The sequence below is a fragment of the Eumetopias jubatus genome, unplaced genomic scaffold (genome assembly GCF_037043125.1).
Source record: "Eumetopias jubatus isolate StellerSeaLion01/CBP00866 unplaced genomic scaffold, mEumJub1_p1.0 scaffold_8, whole genome shotgun sequence".
Lineage (NCBI taxonomy): Eukaryota > Metazoa > Chordata > Mammalia > Carnivora > Otariidae > Eumetopias > Eumetopias jubatus.
In genome coordinates this window covers 14,928,731-14,949,248 of record NW_028274814.1, presented here as the reverse complement: position 1 = coordinate 14,949,248, position 20,518 = coordinate 14,928,731, and the positions used below count along the sequence as shown (strand labels likewise).

General features: G+C 35.5%; 1 protein-coding gene across 2 annotated transcripts in view; it reads right to left on the bottom strand.

Moving 5' to 3' along the window:
* The window catches only part of DNAJC1 (DnaJ heat shock protein family (Hsp40) member C1), a 228,608-nt gene that overhangs the window by 12,168 nt on the left and 195,922 nt on the right, over positions 1–20,518 (bottom strand). For both annotated transcript variants that reach the window (XM_028114124.2, XM_028114125.2), the window contains exon 9: positions 15,279–15,398. In XM_028114124.2, the coding sequence (XP_027969925.1) occupies positions 15,279–15,398 (120 nt within the window). The remainder of the gene's footprint in view (positions 1–15,278; positions 15,399–20,518) is intronic.

The window sequence follows — 20,518 nt, the reverse complement described above, 5'->3', positions numbered from 1 at the left end:
ACTTGTTTCTTTTTCAAAATAATTTCTATCTCTTGACTGATATTTCCTGTATGATATACACTCTCATCATACCTTCCTTTGTTTCTTTAATCATGCTTTCCTTTAGTTCTGGTAAAACATATTTATATTGGCTACTTTGAACTCTTTTTTTGTTAAATCTAAATCTGGTCATTCTCATGGGCAGTTTCTGTTGCCTTCTGTTTTTTCAGGGCTTCTTGGTTTTTCCATGGCTCATTATTATTTTTTAAGTTTTTAAGTAATCTCTACACCCAGTGTGGGGCTCAAACTCATGACCTGAGATAAGAGTCATATGCCCTTTCGACTGAGCCAGCCAGGTGTCCCCAAGGCTCATTATTTTCATTATAAACCAAATATTTAGATAACATATGGCAGCACATCTGGTTACTGGTTTCCCCTTCCTGTCCCTTCCACCCTCACACCCCCCCATCACACTTATTATTATTTGCATGTTTGTTCAGTGGATGGCTCAATTATTTTAGTGAAGTCTATGCCCCTCTGCCCCCTACAATGTTAAGCCTCTGATGTTGCTCCTCAGGAAAGTGCAGGTATGGACAGGCCTGGTAATTTTGGATGACAGTGGTATTTGCAGGACTCTCTTCCTCTCTTTATCTGACCACACTGAATGTTAAACACCACTAATTGCTGACAGGTGCTCTACTGTTTACAAAATGCCCTGGGACATAAATTGCTCAACAAACAAGTCAAATCAAATTGTGGCTCCTTTGAAGGAAAATTTCTGAGGTCAGTGTTTGATATTTGTTTTGACTTCAGGAGGGCTCCTCCCAGAGAAGGTAATGGTAAATTGGTTTGAGAATACCTGATTAGTTACTCCTTGTATTGACAGAGAATTCTGAGTTCAAAATCTGGCCTACCATACAAAACAAATAGCTGCTATAATCTGAGTCCTTGAGATCTTCAGCATCAAACAATAAAACTAATGGGATGTCACCATAGTCATCTTTGAACCATACTTTTCTCCCACTGAAAAGGCAACTTAGAACTTACTAGAAAAAAGCAAAGCACAACTGGTTAATTTTCCAATTCTATGTGATAAAGTAATTCTTTTAATATTCTGGCCTCTTAGTCAACTTCATATTTCCTGGTGTCATAAAATGGTTGTATCACAATGAGAACTGCAAATGATCCTTTTTTCTTGAGAATTTCTCCTTTCATTTGTTTTTTGTCTCAGGAGAAAGGATGTATATGGCAACAATCACAAAATATTCGTTTTGGGGGCAAGTTTGGCATCCTCAGCATATTATTTATGATTCTAAGCAGATAAAGATATTTCTAAACAAGTGATGGTCTAATATAAAGCTTAATAAGGCCAGGGTGCCTTGAGTATGATAGCATGTCACTTTAGGAAATGAAAATCATCTCTCAGTAAGTATGATCCTCACCAAATCCAATTTTTCCTCTGGATCTAGATGACTTCAATTACATGGATGTCAATTTTTTGTTTTGTTTTGTTTTTTAGATATAGTTGACAAAATTGTGCTAAAATTGTAGTATGATATTTAAAGTGCACAACATGGTAATTTTATATTTATACACACTGAAAGAATTCCTCCTACTGAGTTAATTAACATATCTATCACCTCATACATTCATATTTTTTCCCCTTTGGTGAGAACATTTAAGTTCCACTCTCTTAGCAAATTTTAATTATATACCACAGTGCTATCAACTATACTCACCATGTTATACATTAGATTCTCGGACCTTATTCAGCTTATAACTGAAAGTTTGTATCCTTTTACCAACCTCTCCCTATTTTCCCCACCCGCCAGCCCCTTTTCTATGGGTTTGACTTTTCTTTCCTAATTGTATTTTTTTTAATTAGTTTCAGAGGTAGAATTTAGTGATTCATCATTTGCATGTAACACCTGGTGCTCATTACCTTAAGTGCCCTCCTTAATGCCCATCACCCAATTATCCCTTCCCCCCAACACCTCTCCTCCAGCAACCCTCAGTTTATTTCCTAGAGTTCAGTGTCTCTTATAGTTTCCCTCCCTCTCAATTCTCATTTATTTTTCCTTTCCTTCCCCATGTTCATCTGTTTTGTTTCTTAAATTCCACATATGAGTGAAATCACATGGTATTTGTCTTTCTCTGACTTTTTTCATTTAGCATAATACCCTCTAGTTCATCCATGTTGTTGTAAACGGCAAGATTTCATTATTTCTGATGGCTGGGTAACATTCCAGTGTGCATGTGTGTATACACCACATCTTCTTTATCCACCACATCTTCTTTATCCATTCATCTGTCAACGGACATCTGGGCTCTTTCTATATTTTGCCTATTGTGGATGTTGCTGCTATGAACATAGGGGTACATGTGCACCAATCACTTTTTTTTTTTAAAGATTTTATTTATTTGACAGAGAGAGACATAGCGAGAGAGGGAACACAAGCAGGGGGAGTGGGAGAGGGAGAAGCAGGCTCTCCACTGAGCAGGGAACCCGATGCGGGGCTCGATCCCAGGGCCCTGGGACCATGACCTGAGCCGAAGGCAGATGCTTAACAATTGAGCCACCCAGGTGCCCCCAATCAGTATGTTTGTATCCTTTGGATAGATACCTAGTAGTGCAATTGCGGGGTCCTATGGTAGCTCTATTTTTAATTTTTGAGGAACTTCCATACTGTTTCCACAGTGGCTGCACCAGTCTGCATTCCCACCAACAGTGTAAGAGGGTTCCCTTTCTCTGAATCCTGAGTTCAGCTATTTTGGCTGAAAATTATTCCACTGTGACTGTGTGTGTGTGTGTGTGTCTACACATATACATATAAAAATCACATTTTCATTATTCATCTGACAGACACTTAGGTTTCTATTCCTTGGTTAATTGTGAATGATGCTATGAACATGGAATACAGATATCTCACTGAGATAATGATTTACTTCCTTTGGATATATACCCAGAAGTGGGACTACTGAATCATATGGTAGTTTTATTTTTAATTTTTGAGGAATTTCTATACTGTCTTCCAGAGAGGCTGTACTAGTTTACATTCTCATCAACAGTGTGCAACTGTTTGCTTTTCTCCACATCTTCACCAGCATGTCTTGTCTTTTTGATAACAGCCATCCTAACAGGTGTGATGTCTCATTGTGGTTTTGATTTATATTTCCTTGAGGATTAGTGTATTGGGCACCTTCTCATATACCTGTTAGCCATTTATATATCTTCTTTGGAAAAATGTCTATTTAGTTCTTTTGCTCAGTTTTTAGTTTTTTTGTGTTTTTTCCTTTTTTTTTTTTGCTATTGCATTATAGGAGTTCCTTATATATTTAAATATTAACTCATTATTGGATAGGTGGTTTGCAGATATTTTCTCCTATTTCATAGGTTTCTCTTTTGTCTTGTTCATGGTTTCCTTGCTGTGCCGAAGCTTTTTAGTTTGATGTAGTCCCACTTGTTTAGTTTTGCTTTTGTTGCCTTTGCTTTTGGTGTTAAATCCAAAAAATCATCACTAAGATTGATGTCAAGGGGCTTACCCCCTTTGTTTTCTTTTAGGAATTTTATGGTTTCAGGTTTTATGTTAAAGTCCTTAATCCATTTTGAGTTGATTTTTGTGTAGGGATCCAATATCATTCTTTTGCATATGCTCTTCAGTTTACCCAGCACCATTTATTGAAGGGACTGGTTCTTTCCCCATTGTCCCCATAATCTTTGTCGAAGATTAGTTGACCTTGTATGTGTGGGTTTATTTGTGGCCTCTATTTTGTTCCATTGATTGGTGTGTCTGTTTTTATGCTTATACCATACTGATTGATTACTACAGCTTTGTAATATAGTTTGAAACTGAAAGTGTGATGCCTCCAGCTTTGTTCTTCTTAAGATTATTTTGGCCATTGGTATTCTTTTGGGGTTCCATACAAATTTTAGGATTATTTGTTCTATTTCTGTGAAAAATGCCATGGAAATTTTGATTGGGATTATATCAGATCTGTAGCTTGCTTTGAGTAGTATGGGCATTTTAATAATATTCTTCCAATCCATGAGTACAGAATATCTTTCATCAATGTTTTATAGTTTTCAGCATGCAGGTCTTTCATCTTCTTGGTTGAATTTATTTCTAGTATTTTATTTTTTTGATGCTATTGTAGATAGAATTGTCTTAATATCTTTTTCTGAAATTGTTTGTATATAGATATACAAAAATCATATAGATGTGATTTTTGTATATTGATTTTGTATCCTGCAACTTTAGTGAAATAGTTTATTAGTTCTAACAGTTTTTTTGGTGGAGTCCTTTGGGTTTTCTATATATAATATCATGTCATCTGCAAACAGATGACACTGGAGGTGACACGGTCATCACCAAATCTATTTCTCTCCTTTAGATCTAGATGACTTCAGTAACACGTGTGCCAATTTAGTCTTGAATGTTTAGTGTTATTTTTCTCACATATTCCATAATGAAGATTTCAGTTACTCATTCTGCTTTTATATCATGTATCATTGTAGAAGATATGGTCTCTGACTTAAAGGTAGGTTGCGTCAAGCTATATTCAAGACTTTTTACTACCCTTCTCTTGGGAGAAGACGTGTATTTCTACATAGGTCTCACACAGATGAGGCTTCTCTTCTCCAGTATCTGAACAAATATCATGGGCTACTGTCTAAGGTAGGCATTTGGATAACACTCTGCTACATGTGTTTTAACAGTCACATGAATTGTAGAATTGTAGGAAAATTTGTTTTCCCATGTTCTGATTCCAAGTAGAAAACGTTTTATAATCCTTTTTCTTAATATAAGTATACCTAAATTTATCTTGAAAATTCTTATGAAATAGGGGCTCTATCATCAAATCTGGGATGTATGGGATAGGGTGGAATGGACAAAATAAAATCTAAAATAGTTTCATTCCTTTTAGTGAAAATACTGATGAAAATAACAGAAAATTAAATTAGCAAAATGAAAATTATATTCCATAAGGTCCAATTAGGATCAGTGGAGAGTTACATGGTGGCATATTTCTACTCAATATACAGAAGAATTTTCTAATTTTCTGACCTATATAAAGTGTATGCTCAATTCCTGGCATCCTCAGATAACTCAGAAAATAAATGTTGACTACTAGTGATAATCTCAAGTCCTATTTTTCAAATTCTGGCTGATTTGATATTTAAAGTATTACTCTAATAAAAAAATTATGTAACCACAGTTCATTATTTTCATCAGTAGTATTTAATTTTGGCCAACTCTATAACTGAGAACTACCATACCCTTCAAGTACAAAGGCACTTTTTTATCTGAATATTAAATAAACCACCTGAAAAATGTTTCCAGCTGGTAGAAAGCAGTGCTGTTCATTTTTATTATTTATTCAGTGTCTTTAAATTTTTCTATGGATTCTCTGGAGACAAAAATACAAGAAATAGAGTTCATCTTAACCATTTAAAAAGAGCATCTTCCATTAACTTCCTGATTACAAGTAATGTAGATATCTTGGCTTTTAGTTGTAGGAGAACGTTATATATTTTAGAGATTAATCATTTATCAGATATAAGGTTTGCAAATATTTTCTCCCACTCCACAGGTTACATTTTCATTCTGTTGACTGTTTTCTTTGCTGTGCAGAACTTTTAAGTTTGATATGGTCCCACTTGTTTATTTTTGTTTTTATTGCTTGTGCTTTTGGTGTCATATCAATGAAATCATTGCAAGACCAATGTCATGATGCTTTCCCCTATTCTAGGAGTTTTAGTTTCAGGTCTTATGTTTAACTCTTTAATCCAGTTTGAGTTGACTTTGCATGGGGTAAGAATCCAAGTTCATTCTTCTGCATGTGGATATCCAGTTTTCCCAACATCACTGCTGAAGAGACTATCCTTTCCTTATTGTGTATAGTTAGCACTCTTGTTGAAGATCAGTTGACTGTATCTGTGTGTATTTACTTCAGGGCTGTCTATTCTGTTCCATTGTCCATTTGTCTTCTTTATGCTGGTATCACACTGTTTTGATTACTGTAGCTTTAGAATATATTTTGTAATCAGGAAGTGTGACACCTTCAGCTTTGTTCTTCTTTCTCAAGATTGTTTTGGCTACTTGGTGTCCTTTGTAGCTCCACACAAATTTTAGGACTGATTTTCCTATTTCTGTAAATCAATAAAGCTTTTATAATAAAAAAATAAGAATTAGTAGGCCTATATATACTGATATGGAAAAATATTAAAGGTAACATATTCTGTTTCCTTAGATTTTTTAAAAGTAGTTTAAAAAATCAAAGTAGTATATGTTCATAGCTTAAAAAAATGCAGTATACAACAAGGGCTTATGATGAAAAGAAACATACCCTACATCCAAAGTCAATGATTTCTGTTTATAGTTCTGATAGTTACAGTTTACAGTGTACATATAACTAAATAACATGCTTTTGGTATATTATATCCTGAGTTCAACCTCTTTTTTTCCAAACCTCTTTCAATAACCCTTGGTCCAAACTACCATCATCTTTTTCAAGAACAACTGAAATAGCATCTTACTTAGCCTGCCTTCCTGCTTGCGTACTTTCCCTGCCACAGTGTCTTCTCCACACAGCAGTCAGAATGACCCATTTAGATCTTGCGCTTCTTTGCTCAAAAATTTCCAGTGCTTTAAACCATCTCACTCTGGGGCGCCTGGGTGGCTCAGTTGTTGAGCATCTGCCTTTGGCTCGGGTCACGATCCCGGGATCCTGGGATTGAGCCCCGCATCGGGCTCCCTGCTCAGAGGGAAGCTTGCTTCTCCCTCTCCCACTCCCCCTGCTTGTGTTCCCTCTCTCGCTGTGTCTCTCTCTGTCAAATAAATAAATAAAATCTTTAAACCATCTCCCTCAGAGTAAAATCCACAGTCTTTATTGTGGCCAGCAAGGTTCTATATAGCCTGGTCCTCCACTGCCTCTTGCTCTCATCTTCTGTACTCCCCTCCTACTCACTCTTTGTCAGCCATATTGACTTCTATGCTAGACTCTGCACACCCTAAGCATGATCTTCTCTCAGAGCTTTTGTAAATGTGGTTTTCTCTACCTGGAACACTTTCTCAGACAGCCTTGCTCCTTCACTTGCTTTGTGTCCCTGCTCGAATATTACCTGTTTAAGAGACTTTCCTCAGAACCCCATTTTTAACTGCAATTCCCTTTAGTCTCTAACCTCTTACCCTGCTTTATTTTTCTTTATAGCACTTGTCACTATCTGTGATTTGCCTTTTGCTTCATATACTCAGGCTCTTTCCACTGTGTGCTTCTCCACCATCTTTAGGGCAATTGTCTTTACCTGCATGGTTGTAACTTGGTTGCACATGCAAATTTGGTATTCCACCTCAGTAGAAGGGAAAAGTGAATAAGAGCTCCTATGAACACACATTATTTCAATTATGTTCCTCTGAAAAATTAGTAACCTAGACAGAGCAGAGCTTTTGGGGACTTGGACAAACTGTTGCTGGGCAACTTGCCATGGTCTTCTACAATTTGTTGGTTTTAAAAATTGGAAAACCATCTGTAAAATACATAAAATGTTTAAAATATGAAAAGTCATTTTTGTAAGATTTTACAAATTATGATCTGGTAAATATTACTGTAGAGACAAGTACTATGCTGTGGACACACTTCTTGTGCCCTCAAAGGAGAATGTTCTCAAAATTATTTTGCTGTATTATTCTACTGTCTAGTATACTTAAATTTGGACTAAGCCTTTTTTGTATGGTTTTCTATAATTTATAGAGTTTCTGGTTGCCTTTTTTTCATATATATATATATATATATATATATATATATATATACATTTTTTTTCAAGTTTTCAGCCATACTATCTAGTCTATAAAATCTCCCTTTCTTCAAGGGTTGCTCTCTCACAATACTTCATTCTCCTACTTCATGTGGATATATTGCACTTTTGGCCTATTGTATCACTGTGGGGTTTTTGGTATTTCTGTTCATTGGACTGGATTCCATGTCTTTCTCTTTTTAAATTTTATTCAGTTTTGTTTATTTTGCTAGAGTACAATCTCAGGGAACTTTGTAAGAAAGAAAGACTATGCAACCTTGCCTCATGTATTCACCATCTTCAGAACCACTTCTCCTTAGAACAGTGAAGCCATTGTTGCCTTGTTTCCCAGAACCTAGTGTTGCTAAGCAATCTGATGTCACTCTGGTCTTATGTGGATGTTTCTTCTCCCTAGAAGCTTTAAAGATCATCTGTGTAGTCTCAGTGTTCATAAATTTTTCCAGGATCTTTTCTATGTATCCTACTTGACTTTGGAAGGTTCTTACAAATTGGTCTCAGGCTTTTACAAATTGATCCCTGGAAAACTTCATTTGTATTATTTATTGAATAATGTTCCTGCATCTGTTTTCTCTCTCTCTCTCTCTCACTGGAACTTTTAAATTAGGTTTGGACCTCTTGGACTGATGATTTCCTGTATTTATCTTTTCTTTTTTTTTTTTTTTAAGATTTTATTTATTCATGTGACAGAGAAGGAACACAAGCAGGGGGAATGGGATTAGGAGAAGCAGGCTTCCCCCCAAGCAGGGAGCCCGACGCGGGGCTTGATCCCCAGGACACTGGGATCATGACCTGAGCCAAAGGCAGATGCTCCACGACTGAGCCACCCAAGCGCCCCTGTGTTTATCTTTTCTATAATATTTTAACATTTTTAAAATTTTTGCTCCGTAGGAGATTTTCCTGATAACTTTCAGCCATTCTACTTTACTTATTTGGATACTTATTTTTGTTCTGATTTTTTTTTTTAAGATTTTATTTATTTATTAGAGAGAGACAGCGAGAGAGGGACAAGTAGGGGGAGTGGGAGAGGGAGAAGCAGGCTTCCTGCTGAGCATGGAGCCTGATGCGGGGCTTGATCCCAGGACCCTGGGATCATGACTGGAGCCGAAGACAGCCGCTTAACCGACGGAACCACCCAGGCGTCCCTGTTCTGATTCTTTTTTCACAGCATCCTTTCCTTTTTCCTCTGTTTTATGAATGTAATACTGTCTTGACTCTATAGATGCTAGAAGGCTAGATAACCCTATCTAAAGATATCCTAGTAACAAAACACCAAAAATTCTACAATATTCTTATATATAAAAATGCAAGAATTTTAAATAATTAATAAATTAAATCCAGCTGTATTAAAGAACAGTATTATATGACCAAGTGAAGTTTGTCTTGAAAATACAGAGAAGAGGCCTTGATAATATATTTATCCTCATTAGGTCATATGAAAAAAATTGTTCAATCATGCTGATATATGTAAAAAAAAAAACAAACCATTGTTAAAATTTCGTATCTATCCCTGAGGACAACTGTAATGAATTAGAATTGGAAATCCTGAAGAAAATTTCTCCAGCATAATAATATGTCTCATATCAATGACTAATATTAAAATTAATGGCCAAACATTAGGTTTTCTTATAATGTTGTGCAAAAAAGTCTGCACTAATCACTATTCCTGTAATATATATAGTAGTTCTCTGGAATAGCTAGGTAATACAATCAAGATATAGGGGTGCGTGGCTGGCTCAGTCAGTAGAGCATGTGACTTGATCTCAGGGTTGTGAGTTTGAGTTCCATGCTGGGGGTAGAGATTACTAAAAATAAATAAACTTAAAAAAAAGAAAGATATAAAGAAAGTGGCAAAGTGGGCGCCTGGGTGGCTCAGATGGTTAAGCGTCTGCCTTCAGCTCAGGTCATGATCCCGGAGTCCTGGGATCGGGTCCCGCATCGGGCTCCCTGCTCCTTGGGAGCCTGCTTCTCCCTCTGCCTCTCTCTCTGTCTCTCTCTCTCTCTCTGTCTCTCATGAATAAATAAATAAAATCTTTAAAAAAAAAAAAAAAGAAAGTGGCAAAGTATTTGCAGGCAGTAGGACTTTCTATCCTAAAATTCTAATGAATTAACACAAACTTTATGTGAAATAAGATGAAAATGTAAGGAGGCAAGTTACAAAAATCAGTGCTGTAGCACTTTTCACTTATTTGACAGGCAATGATGAAAAACAAAAAATACATTGTGAGATTATGAGGATGTGACCTCTCTTGTATACTACCAGTAGCATTGTATATTGTTATAACCTCTCTGGAGGCCAATTTTAAAGCCATCAAAAGTTCTAAAATCATCCCTATTCTTGAACCAAGCAGTTCTACTTCTAGGAATACAAGCTAAGAAAACAGAATTAAGTGGAAAGTTGGATGAAGGGAAAAAAATCCAGTAAAATAGCAAAAAAGGAAGCAATTTAAATGACAATCAGTAGGAGACTCCTTAATTATATCAAGACAACATAAAGTATTCTGCAAGTGTTTAGAAAAATGAAGTGGATCTCACTGTCATGAAGAGTAGCTCATGTTTCATAGTGAAGTAAAAAGGACAGGGTACTGATTAATACTGTTAAAATTATGTATACCCATGCCTATAGAGGAAGACTAAAGTCTAGATGATAATTGACAAAATGTTTATAGAGATAATTTTTTATTATGGCTGAGGAGAAAAAAATTTTTACTTGAGTGTATTTTTAAAAGTTTCTTTTTTCTATGAGCATAGTTTTACCAAGAAAGGCCTAATGATAAAAAGTCTCTAGACACATTTAAAGTGTTTTTCATACAGACAGCAATAAAACAGCATCAGGTAGTGGTAGGAACATATTAGATGAAGAACCAAAATACCTGGTGTTGTCCTGATTCTACTAGTAGTTGTGTCACCCTGAACAAACATCTCAGTGGCAGTGTACTCAACTGTAAAATGGGGATAAAAATGGCTGCCTGTCTCACCATGTTGTTGTGAAGATCAAGTAAAACAATGAGTATTTAAGTGTTTTGAAAAATATAAAATACTATGAAAATGAATGATGGAATAATCAATATTATCACTTAAAACAGTTAAAAAGGTGGATCTCTTAACTGATTTTTGCAATATTATTCTCATGTAGTGAATATATACTTTACCATCCTGTTATATGTGTGATATTGTTCAATGTTAACACAGAAATGGTGACAGGGAATTCAGATCTATAAACCTTTGCCCCAGAAGTCAGATTATAGCAAAACTCTAACAAAGTCAGTAGACAGATTAAGCAATTAATTATGTAATTTTCTCTGATGGACACCAAACAGTCCTACTACTGTCTTCTCTCTCCTTTAAACAGGCAGTCAATCAAGTTGCCTGAAATTTTCACTTCAATCATTCATATACTCGGGATAAGAACCTAAAGCCTCCTATTAAAATACAAGGGTGAGTGAGTGAGTGAGTGTGTGTGTGAGAGAGAGAGAGAGAGAGAGAGAGAGGAAGAGAGAAACAGATTTTGGTAACACATTTTTATCACTTACTAATACTACTTTGAAAATTGGTTATTAGATTAGCCAGTGACTCCTCTAGCAAGAAGAATGGGATAAAGAGCCTATTCCTTTCTAAAATTTAAATATCTTTAAAGGTCTTGAGGCTGAGGAAGTGAAAGAGGAGAGGAGGTGGAGTATGAGGTCAGGCTTAGACCAAGACAAGTGCTGTAGCAGGAAGCCTGGTTAAGAGGACAGTGAGACATTCCTTGTCATCTTTACAACTGGTGTAGGTCTAGTCTAACTCTAAAAGTAATAGCAGTAATATATTTGCCAAAATAATTACTATATATTTAATTCACTGATAAACCATAAAGCTTATCTTCTATTGAATAAAATCCCACTTACATATTTTTTGGAACAACTACCATAATATATAAATTCCCCTGAGAGTATCTCCTCTCTAGCTTAGCTATATAACATACAATTGGGAATTTTATGATTTTCCCTTCTCTTTTTCACTCGCACATGGGGACGCTTATCTAACTACACAACTCTTACCTCTCACTGTGGCACTAAGCTAATTAGAAAAGTCTGTTTAAATCTATCCACCTGTCTTTTGTTTTGCCGCCTAGCTGGGCCTTTTCCAAGCAGGCAGAAAATCTCCAATCAGTCAGTTATCACAACCAGAATGCAAGAGATTAGTGACCAGGAGAGAAGCAGCATCAGTTTACATCCTTTCAGGCAAGAGAATGATATTACTTCACTAGCAAGAAATCTGAGGCTCCCTGACCTTAATTTAGAAAACCTGCAGTTAATAATCACATTAAAGTTGGTTTTATGTGCCAGTTTTTGTTTCCTTTGTTGTTTTTACAATTTGAGTGTCCTTTGTGGTTACCAAAATTATTTGCTGAAAGGCATATATTAACATTAAAATACTTATTCTATAATAAAATAGATCTTATAGTTTTGATATATCTGAGTTAAAATATACTTTGAATTTTTTACAATGGCAATTACATTGCTTGTATTTTACCCAAAGTAGAATTTAGCAACTTGTGGATTAATACACTGAAAACTCCTTTTTTAAATGAGGAATAAAATGGGTTTTTCATTGTAATCTGTCAACCCAAATAAAGGACATATAGTTCCATGAGTATACTTTTTTTTTTAAAGATTTTATTTATTCATGAGAGAGGGAGGGAGAGGGAGAGAGAGAGAGAGAGAAAGAAGCAGAGGGAGAAGCAGGCGCCCAGGGAGCAGGGAGCCCGATACGGGACTCGATCCCAGGACTCTGGGATCATGACCTGAGCCGAAGGCAGACGCTTAACCATCTGAGCCACCCAGGTGCCCTCCGTGAGTATACTCTTACTGCTCCTCCAAAAAGGGCAATTGTTTCTTGAAGGAAAGAGAACTAAACCTGAAGTTAGAAAGTTAGCAAAACAAAAAAACAAACGGCTCAAGGAACAGATGTGCAGACCAGGAAGAATTGGTACAGGTGATCAGGTCAGGAAGCAGAGGTTCTGATGACAGCAGACTGAACTTGTTTTTTTCACCATAATTAAATACTTAATGAAAACAAATCTAATTAATGCCATAAGCCAAAAAGAAGTATAGGTGTTCTAAAGTGTGGTCAACTTTCACTTAACATTTTACTAAAGGAATTGTATTAGCTGAACCCACTTCAGCTGCTTCACTGTAATTCATTGTGTGTTCACTAAAACAAGTTATCTGAGTCTTCAGACACCTGCTCTCTTTTATGTAGAGTGATTTGTGTGTGCATGCGCATGTGTGTGGGGTTACTGAAATGAAATGTGTAGTCCAGCTATGGACATGATGCTCACAGAATGAAAATACAGTGTATATGATGTACATAGAAGAAAAGTTACAAGGGCATTTCTTGGTGCCAAAAAAGTTTAGGTTTACTAAAAGTACTAGAGTACTTTTGGTATTATGAAAATAGACTATTTGGAGAAAAAAAGTCCCAAAAATTCATGTTTGCTACTTCCATTGTAAAAGGAAAAAATGTCTACTGCAGACATGGATTCAGTTCCCTTGGGTAAGTCTAGAAGAAAAACAACTGAAACACATGGGATGAATTTGCAAAAGTTTGAAAAGATGTCTTTGCATATACCAAGACTGCACTAAGACTACTATATAATGTATAGGTTTTCTAGGTCTCTGATACTAGCCCTATTCTCAAGGCTGTGTTGGTTACATCATGTATATTCTTAGCATACAAACTTTCATCTCTCTTTTTAAAAAAATATAAATTATATATTTATTATATATAAATTATATTAAAAATATGTAATATAAAAATATTTAACTAGATTTTAACGACAACTTAATTTAAAATATTGCTTCTATTCAATTTCCTGTCTTTGATATTATTTCTGAGGTCTCATAGAAGTATTATTTGAAAAGTTAAAGGCAATGCTGCCCTTAAAGGAGACACTAAATTAATAAACTATTCTTTTCCATTAAAACTAAAACTTTTAGGGCCCTTTAACCAGTTTGTTTTATAACTCTAAAAATTATTTCGGTAATGTTTGTTAATCATATAGTAACAGTAGTTGTATAATTAGAGGGTCATAGTACTTAAAACATCAATAATCATGGAATATCTTTAATTTGGTCAGATATTTACTGATAAGGCATTATTAACTTATCTTTTACAAGCAACCTAAAAACAAGGTTATAAAATGCACATCCCAGTAACATTCTTAGCAGAAGAAAAGGTATCCTTATGGTTCTTCAGTCACCTAAGGTCTCCTCATGAAACAGCAAAAAAAAAAAAAAAAGTTAAAAGATACAAAGGTCTTTTTTCACAAGATGAGACTTTAACTTTGAAGCCAAAATAATGCAAAACATCATATAAAAATTCAAAAAATTCAAAAAGTACTCTTTTAAATGTGATTTTTAAAAGACCTATATGATAGTAAAAATATATCTATAATTTAAAATTCTCAAAGCAGTTCCTATCCAAAAAAAAATTGATAGTAATGTTTTGTAAGTTTGTTTCTAAATTAAAATGGAAGTTTATTATGAAAAATAACTTATAGCATTTATGAAACAAGCTGGATTTTTCTGGGGGGGATAGTTGTGTTAAGCATTTGGTAAGGTTTTAAAATTGTTCATTTCGAAAGACTCAAGGGTATACTAATAGAATTGAAGAGGACATGTGAATCTTTGCTTTCAAAGATTTTAGGTGTATAGGATTTACTTAAATTCAGTAAGTAACTTATTTAGTAAAGAATATTTACTATCATTTATGAAAATAAGGCTCATATTGATAAATATAAAGATTTCTCTGAATTTCAAGTAAACATTTACTATTTTAGCACATGTCAGATACTGTGGTAGGTGCTTTAATAAGATTCTCTGCCCTAAATTTCCTGAATAAAGTGTTAAAAACTTTCCAGGTAAATAGTCTTTAAATGTTAGATATAGCCAATCACTCATATATATATTCATTCACACACACATATATATATTATAGTATATATTCGTTCCCGTATTATAATTTTTTTTGGTTAAACAACTTGTCAGAATGGATGGTAGTTACCATCCTTGAAATAAAAAGACATACGTAGGAACATTGCTGACTTAATTAATGCAAACCACCTGATTAAATACCTATAGCAATCTGTACTTCAATGTTAAAAAGATCCAGCTGAAATATAACTTCTCTAATTCTGATCAGGGTGAGAACTATTTTCTCCACAGCTAAAGGGGTCACTTTAAACACAAAAACCAGCACTGTTTTCTGTGATTAGGTTACTGTAGCTTAAGTCTCTAAACACTAGAATTCCTCACACAGCTGTTAATTGTGGACCAGGGGACTGGCTGACATCTGCTTCTTGCTTATTTCATTAATGGTTCACTTCCAGGTCCTAAAAGCCTTTCTCCAAAGAGAATGTCGGATGCATCTATGTCTGTCTTCTACATAGTTCGCTTGTTCTGGTTTGTCACTCTCCATACAATGCAAATCTGAGTGAACTCACATCTGTCACCGATCGACCCAATTCGTGGGCAATCTTTTCCCATCGACCTGGGGTCCCTCCTGGGAACTTAACCATACTTCTTGTCAGCTGGCTGAGGTCCTCTTCTGTCCATTCAGATGCCTGCAAAAATTGCAGAAAAAGATAATTTAGAGAATGTTTGCTAAAACATTTAATAAGCCTGTGAAACAAACTATGGGCAATTTGCTTTCTACAAAAACAATACTATTAACATGTATCCAATAGTTTAGATAAAGTTTAAGCTGCATATTTAACATAAGAATGCAAAGCTCCAGCGCAGCCTTTTAAATTTTCCTATGAATACCAAATAAGCAGAAATATTGTGAGGCCAGGCTTTTGAAGACATTAAAAAAAAAAAAAAATCCGGTTTGCATTAAGTGAGGAACCACTCTCCAAGCCTATGAAATGCCTTGTGTGTCACCCTACTCTCACAGATGTCTCCTATGAGGTTACTATAAAAGGTCTTCAAAGTTTTAAGAAAAATTATACTTTAAAGAAAACAAAACATCTTATAAGTAAAAATGAAAATGTAAACAAGTAAATGTACTGCTTTAGAATTAGAACTGAAACAAAGAGATACTTTTTGTTCATTCTGTGTAACAAGATTTAACGGTAAAAAATCATGTATTTTCAAGAAGTTTAACTTATCAAATGTTAGCATTTTATAAAACTTGGAACAGAGAATTAGAAATGCCTATAACCAAGACTTAAACTATCCAGTCCATGCAAAGCAAAACTTCATTTTTGAGAAGATAAAAGTTGATCTAACTGTTAAACTGAATGAAAAAAATACCTTTAAGATTATAAAATCTTTTTTGCAAAAGCAAACATTCTAAGAGCAAGCATATTCTCTGCATTTTATTTAGCACTACTACTTGGTCAAACCCAGAGCTGAGCAAAGCAAAGAAACTATTATTTAATAACAAATAACCATGTTACAATAATTTTACATTAGATTTTAGCACTAAACTGTTGCCTACCAGAGGCGACAGCCACTCTGGTATTGAACAATACTCTAGGAGTCAGCAGAGAAACGGAGGAAGCCCACCTGATTTTCTTTAATTAAAAAGAAAGAAAAAAGGAAAGAAGGAAACCTTTGAGACAAATACCTTTTCTAATCACCATTTCCGATAATGAACAGGCATACATCAGGCCGTTTGCATTACAGAACCATCAGCACAGAACAACAGTCAGAGGTGAGTGACCCCAGGGACTATCTCCACAGCTACAGCAAAGCTTCTCCCTGACACTAATCCTCCCTGTCATTCTCCCACTGTGCTCTAAGCACACTGACATCCGCCTGCCTCACTGCAAGCTTAACGGGGCCCTTCCTGACTTTTTACTGTCTCCCCCAATCAATGGTTCAAGCATGCTCTTTTCACATGTCCAAATGGCAGCTTCACTCATAATCAAAGTGCACTGCCCCTGTTAAAGGGCTTTCCGAAAGGCTCTCCCATTTGCATTCATTTGCAAAGCAAACTACTTTTATTCACTTTGTTCTGCTATCAAGAATGTTCCCTGAAGCAGATAAATTGGCATAAATACAACCTGCCACTTAAGAGTCAGTAAATAATAGCCAATAGCAGGGAGGATTTTATCAATCATTCTATTTTGTATCCACTAAAAGCTGAAAGCCTCAAACATATTCATCAGTACAGCCCGTACGATACATGCATCAATTCACTTCTATAAAAAGGTAGCCTCCATAGGGTATGGCCAGAATTTCTTTGATATTTAATGAATATCAAAAATCTAATGCTCCATATCTGATAATTTGAAAATTTACACAGAAGGTTTTTTCTTTTTAACTTTACTTAGGGGAGAATTTATTATTCAGACATTAGAGGGACATAAGTGATTTCCAAGGAAATACTTTAATTTCTAAAAAAGCTGAAACTTTAAGAACTATACCAGTTGGCTTCAGAAATGCAAAAGAGTTAATAAGAATTTAAGTTTATGGTAAAAGTCATACCATGAAGAGCATTAGGCTGACACTGCTGAGAGATACAGTATTTAAACTATACTGTATAACAATGCAACTTCACATTAAATCAAGTCATCTTATCTCTGTATTTAATCATACAAACTTTTTTAGCAAAGTTGTCTAAATATCAATACTATAAAGCGATTGTTTCACATAGTAAACTAATTCTTTAAAATAATTCTATTTTTAACCAGCTGGCTTTCCAAATACACTGCATACATGAATAACGGGCATTAAAAATCAATCAGATTTTAATTCTTTGTTAATGAGTCTTAAAGTACAGTGCCACTTTTTTTCTGGGAAGGAAAAATTTTAAGCATTTGGACTGATATTCTGAAAAAGCATCTATTATGACAATCTTTCCTTTTAGCTTCATAGTTATTTCATGGCTGTGATTTTCATTATTAATATTTAAAAAAAAACTGTGTTGATAATAACTAGGCTCATAATCTGAAATCTTTGAAAGAATCCTTTTAGCAATTCATTATTCTCTCTCCTACAGCTGTAGGGCACTTTGGTGAATGTGTGATTCCTCAGCAATAGTTAGTTGTGTCTTTAGAAGCAACAGAGCCCACTGTGATCCAGCTACTACAGCCGCCATGAGGGTGGCCACGGTGTGAATGTATTCTCCTTGTTCTAATCTGGAGCCAACTGTAGCTGTGAAAGTCAGATGAATGCATAAACATACTGCTTTGCCACTTAAAACCATGTGTGTCCAATATTACTGAGACACCGGGCCAAAAATTCATCTCTACAGTAAAGTAATGGAAGACACCACATGGTGTGGGGACAGCTGTTGTGACTACACAAGCATTCCAATTTTGCATCAGAAAAGCCCCGCTCTGGGAATAAATCTCCATACTGAATAAAAAATAAAAAGTCAGTTTTCAAATTATTCAATATTTTTATGTAATGACCTCAAAATATATCTACTAAAGCAAGAGCTGATAAGAAAATTTAAATTGCATTCCCAAATAATATCCCTTTGGGATAGATTTTTGTCATAAAACCACATATGTTCCAAGATTCGATGCCTTTGAAAATCCTTACTATTCTTGGGGGAGAGGAGTTGGAGGCTGTATGGGAAAGCACACTATTTTTTGAGTAACCTATACATACCTCCCCCCTCACAGCTGTAGACCATAAAATTGTTAATTACTAAGTATCATGCAATTTATTAGGTACTGAAAACTTATGGCCAAATTAGAAGAAATTTTATATGTCTTTATTATATTTTCTTTAAAGACAAAAGGTCCATTTCTATCTGATAGATCTTGAAGCTCCCTAATGAATATTTCTATTGAAATGACCTACTAGTGATCATTATTTTATATAATTACAAAAGTAACGATTTCGGATTCAACAATTTTCAGTAGATTCAGCTCAACTCAAATTCTCAGAAATTTTATTTAAGAAATAATGTCCTTGCAAATAGCATCACCCACTTAAAATATCAGATATATCAGATATATCTAATAATGTATACCTAATAATGTGGATGGTATATCTAATAATCTGCTACCTTCCAAATCCATGTTCTATACTGACTTTGTGTTTCAGAATGTATATTTGATGTTCACCTCTACAGTTTTCCTTTCCAATTTAAAAATAGAGCAGTTAAATGCCCTTGACTATATATATGGATAAATTGTATGTAAAGACAACCAAACAACAAAATTTTAAAAAATCACTTCAAATGTCTTTTCACTCTCAGGAGGAGACACTCTTCTTTAAAGAAAATCTTGTAACTTCTCTCAAACTGTTCTAAGGTTGTGACCCTTCAGCAGCAAACACTTCCTGTTGTGCCCAGAAAGGTCTTCTCATCTACGAGTTAGCTACCTTCCCAAAAAGAGAGGTCTCCTCTGGACCAGTGACCCTAAAGTGTGGTCCATTGGCTGGTGCCAATCTGCCAACGGTTTGTTACCCATCTGTGACAAAGTGAGTCCAGAAACTTGAAGTAAGGGTTAGAACCAGCAAATTAAAACTGCCACGACAAAGTATGTGAGCAATAAACTCTTCTTTTAAACAGAATATAAGCCAGTGAGATGTCAAACTACCATGGTGGGTCACATTAAGTGTGAGCTGCATTCTTGTTAGGCACAATAGGACTACTGATTGGTCAGCAACAGATGGAAATAAAAATATTCTAATCCAGGGCACCTGGGTGGCTCAGTGGGTTAAGTGACTGACTCTTGATTTCAGCTCAGGTCATGGTCTCATGGGCCGTGAGATTGGGCCCCACACTGGGCTCCATGCTTGAGATTTTTCTCCCTCTCTACTCCCTCCCCCAACTCGTGTGCTCTCCACTCCCCACTCTCTCAAAAGAAATATTTTAAACCTGGTTCTTTACTACAGATAGTTTGAGAAACTTTGCTCAAGACAGTGCATGTAGTTCAAATTCCTTTTTACTTCCTCTTTGGGGAGCAACAGTAAATAAATCCTCCCCCTTGGAGAAATGGACACAAGGATGTTTGATCCGTTCCTTTAAAAAATATTTTATGCCACTAAGTGTTGTGGTGATTTGATACACAGTAAAATACAATACAGCAAGATTACCCTGAGATAGGAAACGGTAAATTGTAAAGGGCTTGAGGTGGAAACATGTCTAGGATGTCTGAGCGATAATGAGATGACCAGGGTGGCTGCAGCAAAGCAAGCAAGGGGCGGGGGGGCAGGGAGAGGAGATGAGGCCAGGGAGGTAAGAAGGTAAAATCACATAAAGACTTCGAGGCCACTGCAAGGATTCTGGCTCCTTTATTCTGTATGACACATAAAGCTACTGGAGGGATTTTTTTTTTTTTTTTACGATTTATATGACAGAGAGAGAGAGAGAGAGAGTGAGCGTGGGCATGCCACGGGGGTGGGAGGATATGATCAGAGAAACTCAAGCAGATTCCCCAGTGAGTGTGGAGCCCGTTGTGGGGCCTTGAGCCCATGACCCTAAGATCATGACCTGAGCTGAAGGCAGATGCTTCAGGAATCTGAACCACCCAGGTGTCTCTGTAGGGATTTTTATTTTAATTGAGGTATAATTACATACAACATTACATTAGTTTCAGATGTACAACATGATTTGATATTTGTATATATACAGTTGACCCTTATTTAAACAACATGGGTTTGAACTGCATGGGTCCACTTACACACAGATTTTTTTTTAAAATACTTTATAGTACTGTAAGTGATTTTAATAACATTTGTTCTGTAGCTTACTTTAGGAATATATATAATACATACA